The sequence below is a fragment of the Branchiostoma belcheri genome, unplaced genomic scaffold (assembly GCF_001625305.1).
Source record: "Branchiostoma belcheri isolate BF01 breed outbred unplaced genomic scaffold, Haploidv18h27 scaffold6, whole genome shotgun sequence".
NCBI lineage: Eukaryota > Metazoa > Chordata > Leptocardii > Amphioxiformes > Branchiostomatidae > Branchiostoma > Branchiostoma belcheri.
Window position 1 is genome coordinate 6,189,972 of NW_017804242.1, and position 16,698 is coordinate 6,206,669.

General features: G+C 40.3%; 1 protein-coding gene and 1 non-coding gene across 2 annotated transcripts; one reads left to right on the plus strand and one right to left on the minus strand.

Annotated features, from left to right (window-relative positions):
• Window positions 1-994: 994 nt before the first annotated feature.
• On the minus strand, window positions 995-1,277 carry LOC109482447. The gene has a single exon (XM_019785151.1). It carries the CDS (start codon window positions 1,266-1,268, stop codon window positions 1,011-1,013), a length of 258 nt encoding a protein of 85 aa, XP_019640710.1. The 5' UTR covers window positions 1,269-1,277; the 3' UTR covers window positions 995-1,010.
• An 8,784-nt stretch (window positions 1,278-10,061) lies between these two features.
• Window positions 10,062-10,134, plus strand: Trnav-cac. The gene has a single exon. It is a non-coding gene; the product is annotated as a tRNA-Val (tRNA).
• Window positions 10,135-16,698: the final 6,564 nt, after the last annotated feature.

Below are 16,698 nucleotides of genomic sequence, written 5' to 3' on the forward strand. Positions count from 1 at the left end.
CAACGTATCTTTTTACAGCATATACACGTCTTGACATATGATTTCACATCGAAGTAGATATTTTTGCCGGGGGCCACAAGGCTTTGTATTGAGTTGGGCGGTTGGGTGTCAGATACGTCACAATATGAATGAAAACCAAGCAGATATCAGGAGGGAAAGACTGACCGAATGAAACAAGAATTGATGCAATTCTTAACTACTAATAGACTATTACAAAATATTTCTTATCCGTTGGAAAGAGCTCATGAGACATTACAATTGTGCATCCAGTCCAGTCTTTTTAGCAGAATCGAAGTCCAATTCAAGTCGCCAAAGTTACCAATTATTTAAGTCCCACATCGTTACCATACTCACGACACCCAACCAGCTATTCTTATTTTGGCTCCCGGCTAGATTTTTAAAAAGCATTCTTGTATTTTATGTAGCAGATAAAAATCCAGATGTATTTGTAGATTGTTTTACAACATGAAAACGGACCGACTTGTGCCATATTTTGTAAGACAGATTTTATTTCATCTAGATATTCAAGCTGCATAGCCAAACGAAGATGTCAAAATATCCATAACGTTGCGCCGAGGTTTTTAGTAATATTTCTGTACAGACACATATGATGACTTGTAGTATTTCTTCGGTATGTTGAAACAGTAGACCCATCCTCCGTGTCCATCACAATTAGCAGTTCAACCAATGGCAGTATGGCAATTACCGGTTCGACCAATGAGACACTGGCTCCATGTTCAACCAATAGCAGTATGGCAATAATCATCGGTTCGACCAATGAGACGTTGGCTCCATGTCCCTAAAACATTTGTATTTCTAGGCTTTGACGGATGAGGGCAGAGCTATGGGATATGTGTATTAATGATAGCGGTACGTGTAATTTATAAGTACTGCGTCGGCCATGGCATCAAGGAGTCACCAATCAAATTCTCACAGACAATAAAAACGAGGACAGTGTAAAGGCGAGAGGGTGTGCAAGGGTCTGTATCGTCCCGACAGCAAGCCGCCAGTCATACGGCAGACACGTACAGACTTCCCGACCGGCATATTCTTCCTTGTCGGGCGTTAGTCGTGCTACTAGTCCTGTCGTTAAGCCCGTGGTGTGTCCTGTAGATGTGTGGGAAGTTCTTGTCGTCCTCCTCGGACGGGCAACACGCGTCACAGTGCTCCTTCAGACGACAGCAGCACAGGATGATGATGATGACGATGAGCGTCAAGAGGGCCAAGATGGAGCCCGCCACCAGGATGATGGTCATGATCCCTCCCATGATGCAACGCGCTCGAGTGACTCGATTCTCTGCAAAGGAACGACACAAAATTAATACACCAGCTTCACAAAGGTACAAGGATACCAAACCCAAGGCCACAAAAAGTAATTTGCATGGATAACGTCCTCTGGAGACACTAAATCTAATGCGAGAGCGCAAAAAAAAGTGGGGCAAAAAAACACAACATGCCTATAGATTGTGTCCATAACTACAAAATGGAAACATCTGCCAACAAGACTGGCAATGAAAACATACATTGCCATGGCGATGGTGGTTGCTGTTAGGGTTATTGTTTGCATGACACTGCCATGATTTAATGATTTTGAGGAAGCCTTGTACCCTACCCTGAGTGCATAGTGAACGAGCCCCGGGGTCACAGAAAATACAAGGTTCTCCCAAGGTTTCCAGGAATGTGGGCATGTTAACAAACAAAGATGGCAGGCATTCCTGTGGATATTCCATGCCTGTGTACAAAATTCCTGTACAATTCCTAGAATTCTTGCAAGCTGTACCATTAGGCTCCTCCCTGAGACGTCGCCAAAAAGGGAACATATACGAAAAACAGTTACGACTACAATGATGTCTTCAGCAGCTCAAGTTAGTCCTACCCACAAAACGGTAATGATAATTGTGTAGACTTAATGGGCCATAACTAAGTCCTGTACACTGATTACACTCGTCCCTTATTTGTTCTCATCAACGTTCTACCTCATAAAGTGAAGGCTGAAGTGCGGGAACGTTTTGTAAATCCAATTACGACAATGCCGTTAACTGAGTTCGTTTGTAATCACTTGGGTCTACCGGTTTGTTTCAGTTGCAAGTGGAAGCTTATGTTTATAACGGTTTTATCAATCAGTGCTTTTACAAGTACTGACAGGGCTCGAAATACCGGGTACATGTGCACCTTATTAGTCACCCAAATGTGGAGCTGTGCACCCAATTTTTTTCTATAGGTGCACTGGTGTTTTTCTTATGTTTAACGTATTTAAAGATGTTAAAAGTATAGTAGTTACAGCATATTCTTAACATCTAAGAAAACAATAAGACAATTTTTGTTATAGTACTTTTCTTGAAATGAAACATGATTATAGTTTTTGCAGACATTCTACTTATTTTATCTTATATGCTGCACCGAAAATACTTTTTTTAGATTGGGTGCACCAGTGCACCTATTCCCAAAACTGAATTTCGAGCCCTGACTGATGTAGCGAGATACATTGCATTATCTATAATGGTTAAGGGTTTTGTTTTGATTGTCGATTGCTTTTGACATACTCGAATACGCAGTTTATTAAAGAACATCGTAAGAAAGACATAAACATGTACTCTTGGAAAGAATCGTATTGTGATGAGGCCACTGATTCCCTCGCTCATTAAGTTTAGGTCTATAGACATTCTTTGAGAAAATATAATTATTAGCTGTATGTTACGAACCCTAATGGCAGAATCTTACATGATCTAGGTTCTAGGAAATTCATTTAATTGTGCTGCATGCTTACTAATGCATGACTAAACTGTAAAACGAAACATCAATATACATGGATAAGAAGTGACAGGAATGTCCCAGAAATGACACGAATAAGAGTCAACTTTCTGAATATAAATTTTGAAAAATGGCTGTGACACCCGCAACCAAATGTGCATGTATATCGCATCCAGAACCCTGCCTATCCAGTTCTATGCCTGTATGGGTTAGGGGTAGGATCAGGCAAGGATCTGGTCTCCACGTATCAGAAACACGATTCTGGATCGTCTTCAAGTATCCAAGTATGCCGCAAGCGCGGCTCTGGATACGCGAAGACTATCCAGAACCGTGTCTGCATGATAATCACTGCACGAAATTGTATCTTTAAGGACGCCTTAAACCATGCGTAAAGGTCCATTTGTTTCCCTCTAGAACATTTACGCTGATTACGCATGTGCTTTTAACTGTGCTTAAGGATTGAGTTTCTTGTAGTGAATGGTCTTTGCATTGATAAAGCACGATTCATTTATTCGTTTCAATTTAGAGACACCTGGGTTGCTATATCTCCAACTTCCTCATGAACTCATTTCCAATGAGGCACAGGAAACAAATACATAGTACAGGGCGTAAAATCATATGAGTAAGTAACATAACGTAGATTGTGAACTGTATATGAAATTAACCCTAAACGTGCCAATATTCCCTGTCTTTGACGACGTTTTTGAATGCTAAATTTGCAGCATCGTAGACGTAGTTTCGTCAATGTAAGGTACATTTTTTTGACACGCAAATGATGCCATATACAGCCTCGCCATTTTTACGGTACACCTACCTGTATCCTTGTGATTTTTGATGTTGTCTTGGTGAAGAGAGGACTCTGGTCTGCATCAGAACTCCGTCTGTCTGGCTGGGCGGCCAGGACTGCTGCTGGTCTGGCTTTAATGATCACCTACAGAAGACAAAGAGCTGCAGTAATCAACTGACTGATAGTGTACTCGTCTGGTATCTTATCAGCAATGTAATTATCTAGTGTTCTAAAGAAGAGTGATTTGGAGCAGTAAAATGACCCTTAGTGCGTAGTTCTTACTAGAACCGCTAAAAATGGCAAACGTAACGTTCTACCGTAAACTTTTGCTTGTAAGGCCATGTTGATTTGATTATATGGATGGCATCCTCTGGGAACCTCAAAACTGATGCGCGCGTGCGAATAAAAAAGTTTTGCAAAAAAAAAAGTTTGAAATCTATGTGGTTATGAAGATTGAACAAATGACACAGAGTATGGTTTGGCGAATAATCTAGTCTTCAAATTCATTTCTTTACATTTTCGTCTTTTTTCGTTTGATTTTAAAATTCTACGACGGTGTGGCTTTTAGTCATAATAAATTTTTTTTCTAACTTACGGTATATTTTTGCAACTGTTTTGTACGATTTACAGTATGCTTGAAAACTTTTTTTTGGCAACGGCCGAAAATTCAAGCGCGCGCCAGATGTCATCCATATAATCAAATCAACATGGCCTTAATATACTCTGTGGTTTCAATGATAAAATATACATTTTTTTCATAAAAAGTAGTCAGATTTTCAATAAGATACGCTTCTTGTCAGAAACTGAGATGGTTCAATATCCAGATTTGTTTAGAATACATGTTTAGAAACTATGTGTGTGGCAAATTTGGTGAGTTTAGACACATTTGCACAATTTTTCATCTATATTCAGACGGACTTAGTCCTATGTATTGCAAAAGAACGTTATGAAAAGGAAAAATTCATAATCCTCATGAAACTCGATAACAATCGTACTATAAGGTCCACATGTTCTTACATTTACAACTGTCTTAAGAAGCGAGAAGAAGCAGAACCTGTACATATGTAGTTTTACTTTACTATAGATATATTTTAGTCTACCATCGCTATTTGCCGTGACCTGTATAGTTCGCAATGAGCAAAAATGTACAATTAAGGTCTTTCTTATTGATTTATTGTTATGATTCTCCGAATTTGGCTGAATTGACGGCCTTTCCCTGCATTTTATTGAGGACACATGACCTCCGACATAAGAGGTTTCAGTCATAGGCCGAAGGTGCTATATTATGCTAGTTTTGCAATTCTCCGATCCCTTTAAGTCATGTAAGTGCCCTTGACCGTGCTAACATCATACCAAGCCCACATCCGCTATTCCATAATGCAGAGAGTAAGGTTAAGAGCTCAAGGCTATAATTACCTCCATGAAAAATGGAGGTATTGTTTTCGATATGTCGGTGTGCGTGTGTCCGTGCGTGTGTCTGTGTTTTAGCATGGCCCTTATATCAGGTTGTAATGGATATGGTTGTGTTCAGTCATTTCCAGAGGGACAAAGGTATCAATCATATCTAAATCTGGTAGCACTCGTTGTGTCCACAGGTGTTTTTCATTACATGACCTCCTTGACAGCTGACAGCTGGTGTTGTTTCCCTTGCACGATAAAGAAAGACTTGTAGACACCATATTGAATGAGAAGAGGAGACAGTCACCATCACACAAGATCCAAATATTTTATGGAGGTCTGAGATCTCCGAATTCTTGTTCTTATGGGTTTGCTACAATTAGAATAATCCATTCAACGAGTTGATTCCCTTAGCTTTCCGTCCAACAAGTCAAAATATCCGACCGGAAAAATGTTTTTAAGGTTAGAGAATTACTTGTGCATCGCATGCCGCCTAAACCTCGCATCAAAGCAAAACATGAATAGAATACAAAATGGCGTCCGCCATCTGCTATGACCTCTAGGGCACAGTACGGCCGCGGTACCATACAATCAACCATCCAAACTCCTACTTATCTTACAATCTGCAGAAGACGTGGTAGAGCTTCAAGGCAACCATGGAATCCCGGAAATGTACAATTATAGTTTTCAAGGAATGTTTTGTGACAGAAAGATACAGTCTATGAGTAGAGTATGGGTTGCATTTGACATTGCAGTTGAAGTTGAGATATCTGCAGCGCCCGTTATATATTGTTGCACACTTCACAAAGATGAATAGTTGGTGTGAATACTAGTATATATCAGCTCTCGCGAGGTACATACTGTAGGCACAAACACAAAGATACAGTCTATGAGTAGAGTATGGGCAGCATACGACATTGCAGTTGACGTTGAGATATCTGCAGCGCCCGCTATATATTGTTGCACACTTCACAAAGATGAATTAGTTGGTGTGAATATATATATCAGCTCTCGTGAGGTGCATACCGTAGGTACACACACACATACACGGCATTTTTTCTATTCTAACATTTATTACAAGACATGGCGAAGGTACACTCAAGCTTTTTGTCAGATTTAAATCTTATTAAATTTACATAAAATAAATAATTAAGACAAAATTAACGGACAATAGACATATTCATTTTAACCTGAATAAAGTGAGGAAATCCATGTAAAGTGCCTTTCCTACCACAAGATCGGTGGTATGGCAGGATTCGAACTCGGGACCTCTAGGTTCCAAGCCGAACGCTCTGTCGTTACGCCACACGACCCCACTGCACACGGCATTGCAGTTGACGTATCTGCACCAGTGCCCGCGCTTTATTTTGCTGCACACTTCAAAAAGATGAATAGTTGGTGTAAAGATATATTAACGCTCGTGTGGTGCACGCCGTAGGCTCTCCTTCTTCCCTAGCCAGCACTCAATCACGATACTGATTATTCTGGCATGTTGGCTCTTACCCTTATCTATGTCTGTTCATCACAGTAGGTCTGATAGATGAGACCAATACGTCTTCAAGCAGAAGATCTAGAGGGTCCGTAACTCAAGTCACCTGCTGATGAATCGTTTCTCGTTTTACGCAAAAACAAATCACGTATGGTACATGCATCTCCTAGTGATTGCTTCCGAGAGGGAAGTATTGTTATGGGCGGCACTGGTTTATATGTATTTGTATATATAGGACTAGGTAGGTAGGTAGGTTATTTGTATGTATCTGGCCCTTTGTTAGGAGTGGAAGGTGAGTGGGCAGAGATTTGGTTTCAGTCGATTGACCGGGTTGTGACCCGGCGTGCCATGGGTTGTAGGATGTGGTAGGAGGTCACCAGGAATGTGTACTGTGTAAGCATGGTACGAAACATAAACCTTGGTGTAATACCGGACTGAGTTACGTCACACACTCGTATATGTGACGTAATATTCCACACTTTGATGGTAATTTCACAACAACTGATAATTTTTTCTCATGATCATACAGTATATACACGTCAAATACATTCCTGTAAACCCAAGACACGTTCCGGGGGGTTGCGCCAGAAATCTCCAATTTCTTGTTGAAAAATGTGAGAGTTAAACCGAAGACATTCTTGGTGGACACATTACTTCAACTGCCTCATACATCTTGCTACGATATAAAGCACATTACTGTCAGAACAAGTCAGGAGGAAGAGACACTGCAGTCTTTGTAGGTAATAGCCATGACGAGAGTGGTTCTGTACATCCCATATCCTCCCCCATTACCACAACAGGACACTTAAAAGCATCCATAGCAGAGATTGCATCCTGTACACTGGTCACATAATTGCTTCCAAATTGCAGTGTTTTGCAACAGATTTACATGGCCACGGACAGTGCTGTAGCTCACTTGATGTTCACGGTAGCAAAATTTCACGTTCTGAATAAAATGGAGGTGTTCACAACAGAACTATATGTTCACGGAGGGGAAGGGGGACAAAAGACGAATTATTTATTAACTGTAATGATATGTTCGCGGTACAGAAGTGACCATGAAAATCGTGAACATAAAAGAACCGTGAAAAAAATCAGGAATGCTATATTATTATGCCACCAGAACGCTCGAAAATGCATAGGCAAATGCTTGGTGTAATAGAATAGCTCTGTGGTAAGAGATAACTATCACAAACTAGAAAGGTAACATTTGCAAACAAATGCATAATGTTTACCTTCGCATATGGCCTGCTCTGTTAATTCGTATTCAAACACATTCATTTATATGGTAACAGGACTCTAAATCCCTCCTGCTATAGAATTGAAACATGATGTAACCCAACACTAGTTACCATGGTGACAGACGTCTGGTCCAGGTCATTGACCTTATTTGTGTGGAGAAGAAGAAGAGGAAACAGAGCAAGAACAAGATGTTTTCCTTCGGTATAGTAAACATAATGACAAAAAGGAACATTCTGGTAAAATGGCTCTCTTAGGATATGTTTCTTATAGCCAACTTTTCCTGGGAGGCTTTTAAACATAATAGTTTTGCTCTGTTTCCACCTCTTCTTCTTCTCCAAACAAATATAAGGTCAGTGACCTGAACCAGACGTCTGTCATCATGGTAACTGGTGTTGTTGAGTAAGAATTAACAGAGCAGACCAAATGCGAAGGTAAACATTGTGTATTTGCTTTGCAAATGTTACCTTTCTAGTTTTAAAAGTACGTATTTCTTTTTTAGAATTTAGCTTCGAAACATCAAATGAGGTGGCTAATTGTGGGAAAGAATTTTTGAGAACGGCCCATGCATGCCAAGCGATTACAGATCACCCAAACAGAGACATTTACCGGGATTATTCCAGGGGTGAAATTGTTCGACCCTGCCGGACACAAAACGTTGCGGAAATCAAGCAAAAGTCGGCTCGTTAAGCACGTACAGTCTTACCCTTTGGCGCTCAGCTCAATCTGTAACGCCGCATTTGTGAGATAAAACGGGCGGACGCTGCTATAGGGAAAACGCGCAGAAAATTGGATACGGCTTGGCACAACAACAACGGTGGGCCCAGACAGCTGTCTGGCCGTGGTTAGTTGTACCTGCTCATTTCAGCCTCGTCACGTACTCAACTCAGCACGAAAATCCGGAAAGCTTTGCCAGTGTTGGGTCAAACTAATTATCTTTGCATCGATCTGTAGCATGTTGTCCGGTCTATCGTGGTTTGAGTTTGCTCCCTTCGGGGATGTAGACTTTCTCTGCCGCCCAGTTCAACTGGGCTCTTCGGTAGGTTTTGCACGGCGGGAGTTCAATCAGCCTACAACTAATCAACTCCGATTGTGTTTAAAACTCCTGCCGAGGAGCCCAGTTCAACTGGGCGGTGGGAACTATACTACAGGCCCGAAGAGAGTTTGTAGGACACCGCGGTAGACAAGATACCCGGCCAATCGATCTGCGACAAGTTGCAAACTTTGTCTGTCAATCGTTGCAGATATCCAGCCGTATCCCTGCCAACTCTTCCAAACATGTTGTGATTGAGACGGCGTCGTGCATAGATAGATAACCACGATATTTGGAATTTTATTGCAGCTACATTCCCAAAGGCCAAGGCCACAGCACGTAAATTTTATGGATGACATCCTCCGCAGACTCCAACTCTAGCCCTCTAGTGCTATAGGGCGAAAACAAAACAAGGCAGGCTAAAGAAGAAAACAAGATTCCAACATTTTCACATTTTTACATCATAAACCTTGTTGAACATGAAATGATACCTATATTGTGTTATGTTCATTTCCAACTATTACAACATCCATTTATCACTGAAACAACTTTGCAAAATAAATTTTTCAATCATTGTACAGATGGTTTTGATTAAGTGGGAACATGACATCTAAGCAGCTAAGAAACCTTGGAACATGGATTAGTTGACGAAAATGATGGAAATACTCAATATAAGGCTTATACATAATGAAACAAAACTCGATTTTGCCACCTGTGCAGCTAATAATTAAGTGTACCAAACGAGGACAAATCATTTGCTTGTCTGCATACTGCACACCAGTATAAAAATCATTGTTGAGATAGTTACTGTTTGTAATCTGGGCAATAGACAACGTTGTCTGTTGCGTATACTTCTATCTAAATCATATGCATCTATACGTCGATGAAGGTTAGACATCCAGGTAATACGATACGCCAAAAAGCAGTTACTCAAGCAACTGGATATGATTTTGAAAGTGTCTATTGCCCAGATTACAAACAATAACTATCTCAACAATGATTTTATACTGGTGTGCAGTATGCAGACAAGCAAATGATTTGTCCTCGTTTGGTACACTTTTCAAAATCATATCCAGTTGCTTGAGTAACTGCTTTTTGGCATATGCATCTATATAGCATTAAATGTATGCCTGAAGAAAGACATGTCATTTTTTATTGAAACGAATGAATGAATGGATGAATGTCTTTATTTCAGGTAATTCACCCATAGAAAACAACGGTACAGACATAGAAACACAAACTATAGATACAACATCTTATATACTTATCTTATAAAAATGTCTGTATTGACAATCTGACTTCAGAAGACATTGTATTATGCTGTTGTTGGTGTTGTTTAGCCTATTAATAAAGGAGTAGCATAGGGACGTGTGGCGCAGTCGGTAGCGCTTTCGGCTCACACCCCAGAGGTCGTGGGTTCGAACCCCACCTTGTCACCGATCTTGTGCCCTTGGGAAAGGCACTTTACACGATTTTCCTCACTTCACTCAGGTGTAAATGAGTACCTAGCTTCGGTTAGGGACGTCCCTCGGATAGGACGTAAACTGGAGGTCCCGTGTTTGAGGAGAGCCACACCCCACGCACGTTAAAGATCCCACCACACCTTTCGAAAAAGAGTAGGGGCATGCCCCGGTGTGTGATGGTACACATACTACTGTATGGAGTTGGTGATTCACTTAGAATTGTATTGTATAGCCACATGGTGATTCACACCATTCACCCGGACGGAGACCTGGCGAACCCCGTCTGTATCAGCCAAATCTTGGAGAGGAGATAGGCGCCGCCAAGATTATAAGCCTGAGGAGTCATCGTGACAAGTCCAGACATGCTGCTGGCTGTCATGATGCCCCTACGACCGTCAAGGTTATGGGACTTACATACATACATACATACATACATAGGGACTCAGGGACATATCAACACCTGAGTTCCGCTCACTGATGGAGGACAGAGAAGAGTGGAAGAGAAGGACCCACTGTATCCCGTGCTGACATCCCATAGATATCCACGTTCAAGGTTCAAGGTAGCATAATTTTCTACGTCTGGCATCAAATGTGTCAGTAGTTTGGTGAACAAACATAGTACTTGCACTGCAGTATCTTGGAAACTTAAGACGTATCCGATAACAATTATTATATGCCATCCGACATTTGACAAATGTATCGACCAGTGCTGTATATTGACTTTCTTAGAACGTTCCAACTGACTGGCATAAGAATATCACATCTAGCTAAAGGTCGACTCAGCTAAACGTGCTGTGTATGGACCTGGGATTATGGACGCCCAGAACAATTCAGAATTGTAAAAAATCGATTGGAAGTTAATGTGCTTAGGGTCGGAAGTCGTTGCAGTCAGTCGGGTTTGCCAAAAACAGGTGAAAAATATATTAACACCGTCTGTGTCTTGTTAGGAGATGCTCTAGCAAGGGACTACATGTAAGGCCATGTTGATTTGATTATATGGATGACATCCTCAGCTGGAAACCCAAAACTGATGCGAGCGTGCGAAGAAAAGAAATTGAAAAAAAAAAAACAGTTGCCTTCAGTATGAAATCTACGTGCTCATGAAGGTTGAACATATGGCTAAATACATATGGTATGGCATATACATATACTCCATAGTATGGAGTATGGTATGGCGGACAATAGGCTCTACAACTCTTCATTTTCATTTCTTCATATTTTCTTAGAACGTTCCAACTGACTGGCATTAGAAGATCACATCTAGCTAAAGGTCGACTCAGCTAAACGTGCTGTGTATGGACCTGGGATTATGGACGCCCAGAACAATTCAGAATGGTAAAAAATCAATTGGAAGTTAATGTGTTTAGGGTCGGAAGTCGTTGCAGTCAGTCGGGTTTGCCAAAAAACAAGTGAAAAATATATTAACAACGTCTGTGTCGCGTTAGGAAGATGCTGTAGCAAGGGACTAGATGTAAGGCCATGTTAATTTGATTATATGGATGACATCCTCCGGGAACCCCAAAACTGATGCGAGCGTAAAAATGAAGGAAAAAGGCGGGCCAAAAAAACGAGATTCCTACTTTTTCAAATGTTGACATCATAAACCTTGTTGAACAAGAAATGATACCTATATCGTGCTAAGTTTACTGCCAACTATTATAACATCCATTTCTCACTGAAAAAAAAAATTGAAAAAATAAAAGTTTTAAATCATTGTTGATTCAGCGGAAACATCACATGTACACAGCCACCATCACATATAAAAAGAATAAAATACATCATCACTGCATCAAAGTAAGAAACAAAGCATTAAATCAGAGCCTTTTCTTGTCTCCTCTCTTCATAGTTATTTGTCATCCACCTTCCGGCATAGCAACAGACATCTTTGCCCATTTTCGGCATGTTGACCACTGTCAGAAGGCAAAAAAAGTTTTTTTCCCAAAATTAGGCGAAAATCAATGCACGTTCTGATGTCATCCATAAAAATTACTTGCTGTGGCCTAACGCAGGAACAAGACGGATTGCTTTTGAATACATGTCAAGGTCAGTATTGATGTATTGTTGGAATTACAATTTTATGAATTATTCAGTCAACAAATTCAGTCAACCTTTGGCCGACAGCAATAACTTACAAAATGTAGCTCACCTGAGGCCATACTATATCATACACAGGCCTTCGCCTTTTCCCTCAGAAGATAAAAACAGACGACACCTTCAAACTTGTGACCTCTAAGATAACAGCATGGATTTTTGAAAGTCGTGACCATACATTCTTCTTTCAAGCAACCCAACGCAACTATAAATGACTACTAGTAGTACTGTTTTCTTGGATTAGATTTTATGTCCATCGCCTACGCCTTTTACTTCAGAACATAAAAACAGACGACATCTTCAAACTTGTGACCTCTAAGATAATAGCATGGATTCTAGAAAGTCGTGACAATACACCCTTCTTTCAAATAAGCAATTGCCACAAAAGTAGCTTCCTCTAACTGTAAATTACTACTGTTTACTTGGATTTGACTTTATGTCCATCGCCTACGCCTTTTACTTCAGAACATAAAAACAGACGACATCTTCAAACTTGTCACCTCTACGATTCTTGAATGGATTCGTGAAAGTCGTGACCATACACTCTTCTTTCAAGCAAGCCATTGCCGCAGAAGTAGCTTCCTCTGACTATAAATGAAAACTGTTTCCGTGGATTCGATTTTATGTCCATCGCCTATGCCTTTTACTGTAGAACATAAAAACAGACCACATTTTCAAACTTGTGACCTCTAAGATAATAGCATGGATTCTTGAAAGTCGTGACCATACACTCTTCTTTCAAACAAGCCATTGCAAGAAAAGTAGCTTCCTCTGACTATAAATGACTACTACGTAGTAGTACTGTTTTCTTGGACTCGATGTTATGTCCATCGCCCACACCTTTTACCTCAGAACATAAAAACAGACGACATCTTCAAACTTGTGACCTATAATAGCATGGATTCTTGAAAGTCGTGACCATACACTCTTCTTTTAAACAAGCCATCGTAACAGAAGTGGCTTCCTCTGACTATAAATGACTACTAGTAGTGCTGTCTTCTTGGATTCGATGTTATGTCCATCGCCTACGCCTTTTACTTCTGAACATAAAAACAGATATCTTCAAACTTGTGACCTCTAAGATAATAGCATGGATTTTTGAAAGTCGTGACCATACACTCTTCTTTCAAGCAAGCCATCGCAACAGAAGTAGTTTCCTCTAACTATAAATGGATACTGTTTCCTTGGATTCGATTTTATGTCAATGGCCTTCGCCTTTTACTTCAGAACATAAAAACAGACGACATATTCAAACTTGTCACCTCTAAGATAGGAGAATGAATTTTTGAAAGTCGTCACCATACACTCTTTTTTCAAGCATGCCATCGCAACAGAAGTAGCTTCCTCTGACTATAAATGACTACTGTTTCCTTGGATTCGATTTTATGTCCATGGTCTTCGTCTTTTACTTCAGAACATAAAAACAGCCGACATCTTCAAACTTGTGACCTCCACGATTCTTGAATGGATTCTTGAAAGTCGTGACCATACACTCTTCTTTCAAGCAAGCCATCACAGCAGAAGCAGCTTAATTCCTCTAACTAAATGACTACTGTTTCCTTGGATTTGATTTTATGTCCATCGCCTACGCCTTTTACTTCAGACCATAAAATACATACGACATCTTCAAACTTGTGACCTCTAATATAATATCATGGATTCTTGAAAGTCGCGATTATACATTCTTCTTCCAAGCAAGCCATTTCTACAGAAGTAGCTTTCTCTAACTATAAATGGCTACTGTTTCCTTATATGTCCATGGCTTTCGCCTTTTACCTCAGAACATAAAAACAGACGACATCTTCAAACTTGTGACCTCTAAGATAATAGCATGGATTCTTGAAAGTCATGACCATACACTCTTCTTTCAAACAAGCCATCGCAACAGAAGTAGCTTCCTCTAACTATAAATGGCTACTGTTTCCTTATATGTCCATGGCTTTCGCCTTTTACCTCAGAACATAAAAACAGACGACATCTTCAAACTTGTGACCTCTAAGATAATAGCATGAATTCTTGAAAGTCATGAGCATACACTCTTCTTTGCAACAGAAGTGGCTTCCTCTGACTATAAATGAAAACTGTTTCCTTGGATTCGATTTTATGTCCATGGCCATCGCATTTTACTTCAGAGCACAAAAAACAGACGACATCTTCAAACTTGTGACCTCTAACCTTGACCCACAGCCCCTTATCTTGAGTGAAAAATGATCCAATCCGTGCCAAAGTGTTTTCCAATAGGTACGGCCTTATCCCGAGGCGGCGGTACTAGGAAGGCATACCTTGTCAATGAGCTCCATTGGCGTAATGACTACTTACGTGGCAGTTAGGGTAATGGACATTCTACTAAATTACTAGTTTCATGACCAATCTCAATTCCCTCAGCTGTCTTTGAAGCAGAACTCAGGAAATGTGGCATTTGTTACATACACTCGTAATAACATCCATTGACATATAAATGCGCTAGAAGAAGAAATATATGAACAGGAAGACCTTACTAACAACTCTTAGGAATTCCGACGTGAGCAAGTTATAAAATAGCGCTATTCAAAACAGCTAGGGCCAACTATAAAGATAACATTGTTCACCTTCACGTGGCCTTGAATAACAAATTATTGCTCTGTTTATTCTTACTCAAACGCATTCATACTAGTATACTATATGTAGACCAGCCCTTCCAGCTCTGAGCTGCCATTGCTACATAATGTAACCCAACACCACAGGGTGTCTGCTACAGCACCAGTTACCATGGTGACAGACGTCTGCCCAGGTCATTGACCTTATTTGTTTCACGAAGAAGAAGAGGAGGAATCAAAGCATAAACAATACGTTTTCCATCTGCGAAGGTAAACGTAATAAGATTCCTTACCTACATCAGACGAATAAGCCTTTGCCGCGGAAGCAGCACCTAGTTCTCCCCTGCAGTCGCAGCTAATAATGTTTTCCAGGAAAATCCGTCCTTTTTATGTCAGAGAAAAATTAGGTCGGGGGCGGTCCAGTCATACATTGTCACCGGCAATGAGTCAAACTTCCAGGCAGATCCCACTGGCACGAATATTACCCATACACGGGGATCTAGAGACCGGATATGACGTTTGCCATCTGCCACTTCCGCTTTACTTCTCCTTATGTACATGTACCCTCGACAATCAGTTACGCTTTTAATTAGCGGGAGACACAATTACTTTGTTCTGATGATAAAACAGCAATTGCACGGTTTCCTGAACATCAATTTATCCAGCCAACCGTAGATACATTACGCGGCCTAGATTTAGGTTTCGATCGAGTGGCTACGAAATATGTGCTCTTCCGATATTTCCGTTTGAGCCCATATATTCGTATATCTGACAAGATGAATCGTATCAGCATAAATCAGATATTCCTTATGATCTATAATTTATTTCTTGGTTACGTAGAGTACCGTATACAGTCTCTTTCATATGAGATGCATTCTGATATTTGCTATTCAGTACCATGTCATTGAGGGCCACTCGATATCATCAATAGTAAACAATGTTCGACCTCCAATAGGTACAATGATATTGCCCTCGCTCAACAAAATCTATTGACAAGGCGTTTCGTTCAATGTGCATTGTACACCGTTACAAGATAGACTATGCAAGTTCTGTAACAATTCTTGCATTGAAGATGAAACGCATTTTATGCTTGACTATATTATATAATAACGAACGTAAATCACTGTTCTGTTCAATTAAGCTCGACAAAAAATGTAAAACATTATCAAAGGAAGACACTTTTAAATATACCATATCATGTACAAATATAGACGTCATCAATGAAGTATGTAAGTATATTTCAAAATGTTTCAAAGAGAGAGAAGAAGCCAATAGAACTTAGATCGATACCACTTTATTAGCATTGTATACCTTACACCTGATGTTAGCCTTTCTTTATTACTATTGTTGTAGTACTCTCTAGTACATTGTACTTTGTACATCCGTGCATTTATCCCCCCGGGGAATGAACATGCAATAAAGTTTCATTGAAATTCAAACTATACATACAAGTTTCAATAGCCTAAAGCTAGGATTTTCTCAGGAGAAAACATGAATAAAGGGGCTTACTATTTTGACGAGGCATAATCCTAGCCGCAAGGATGCCATCAAAGCCAACATCCGCCCAATGTCTCATATGTTTAAAGTAAAGTGCGTTTGCATGCAGCCATGAATATATATATACTGTCAGTTTACAATGACATTGACAATGTACAAATCGGCCTCTTCCGCAGCAACGTACGTGCCTAAGCTTCGCACCTTAGGCCACAGCAAGTAATTTTTATGGATGCCATCAGCGCGTGCATTAATTTTCAGCTGATTTTGGAAAAAAAACAAGAACTTTTGTTGCCTTCTGACAGTGGTCAACATACCGAAAATGGGCAAAGATGTCTGTTGCCATGCCGGAAGATGGATGGCAGATAACTATGAAG

Excerpts from the sequence above, each read along its gene's own strand:
- LOC109482447 (XM_019785151.1), bottom strand. The coding sequence starts at position 1,268 with ATGGGAGGGATCATGACCATCATCCTGGTGGCGGGCTCCATCTTGGCC.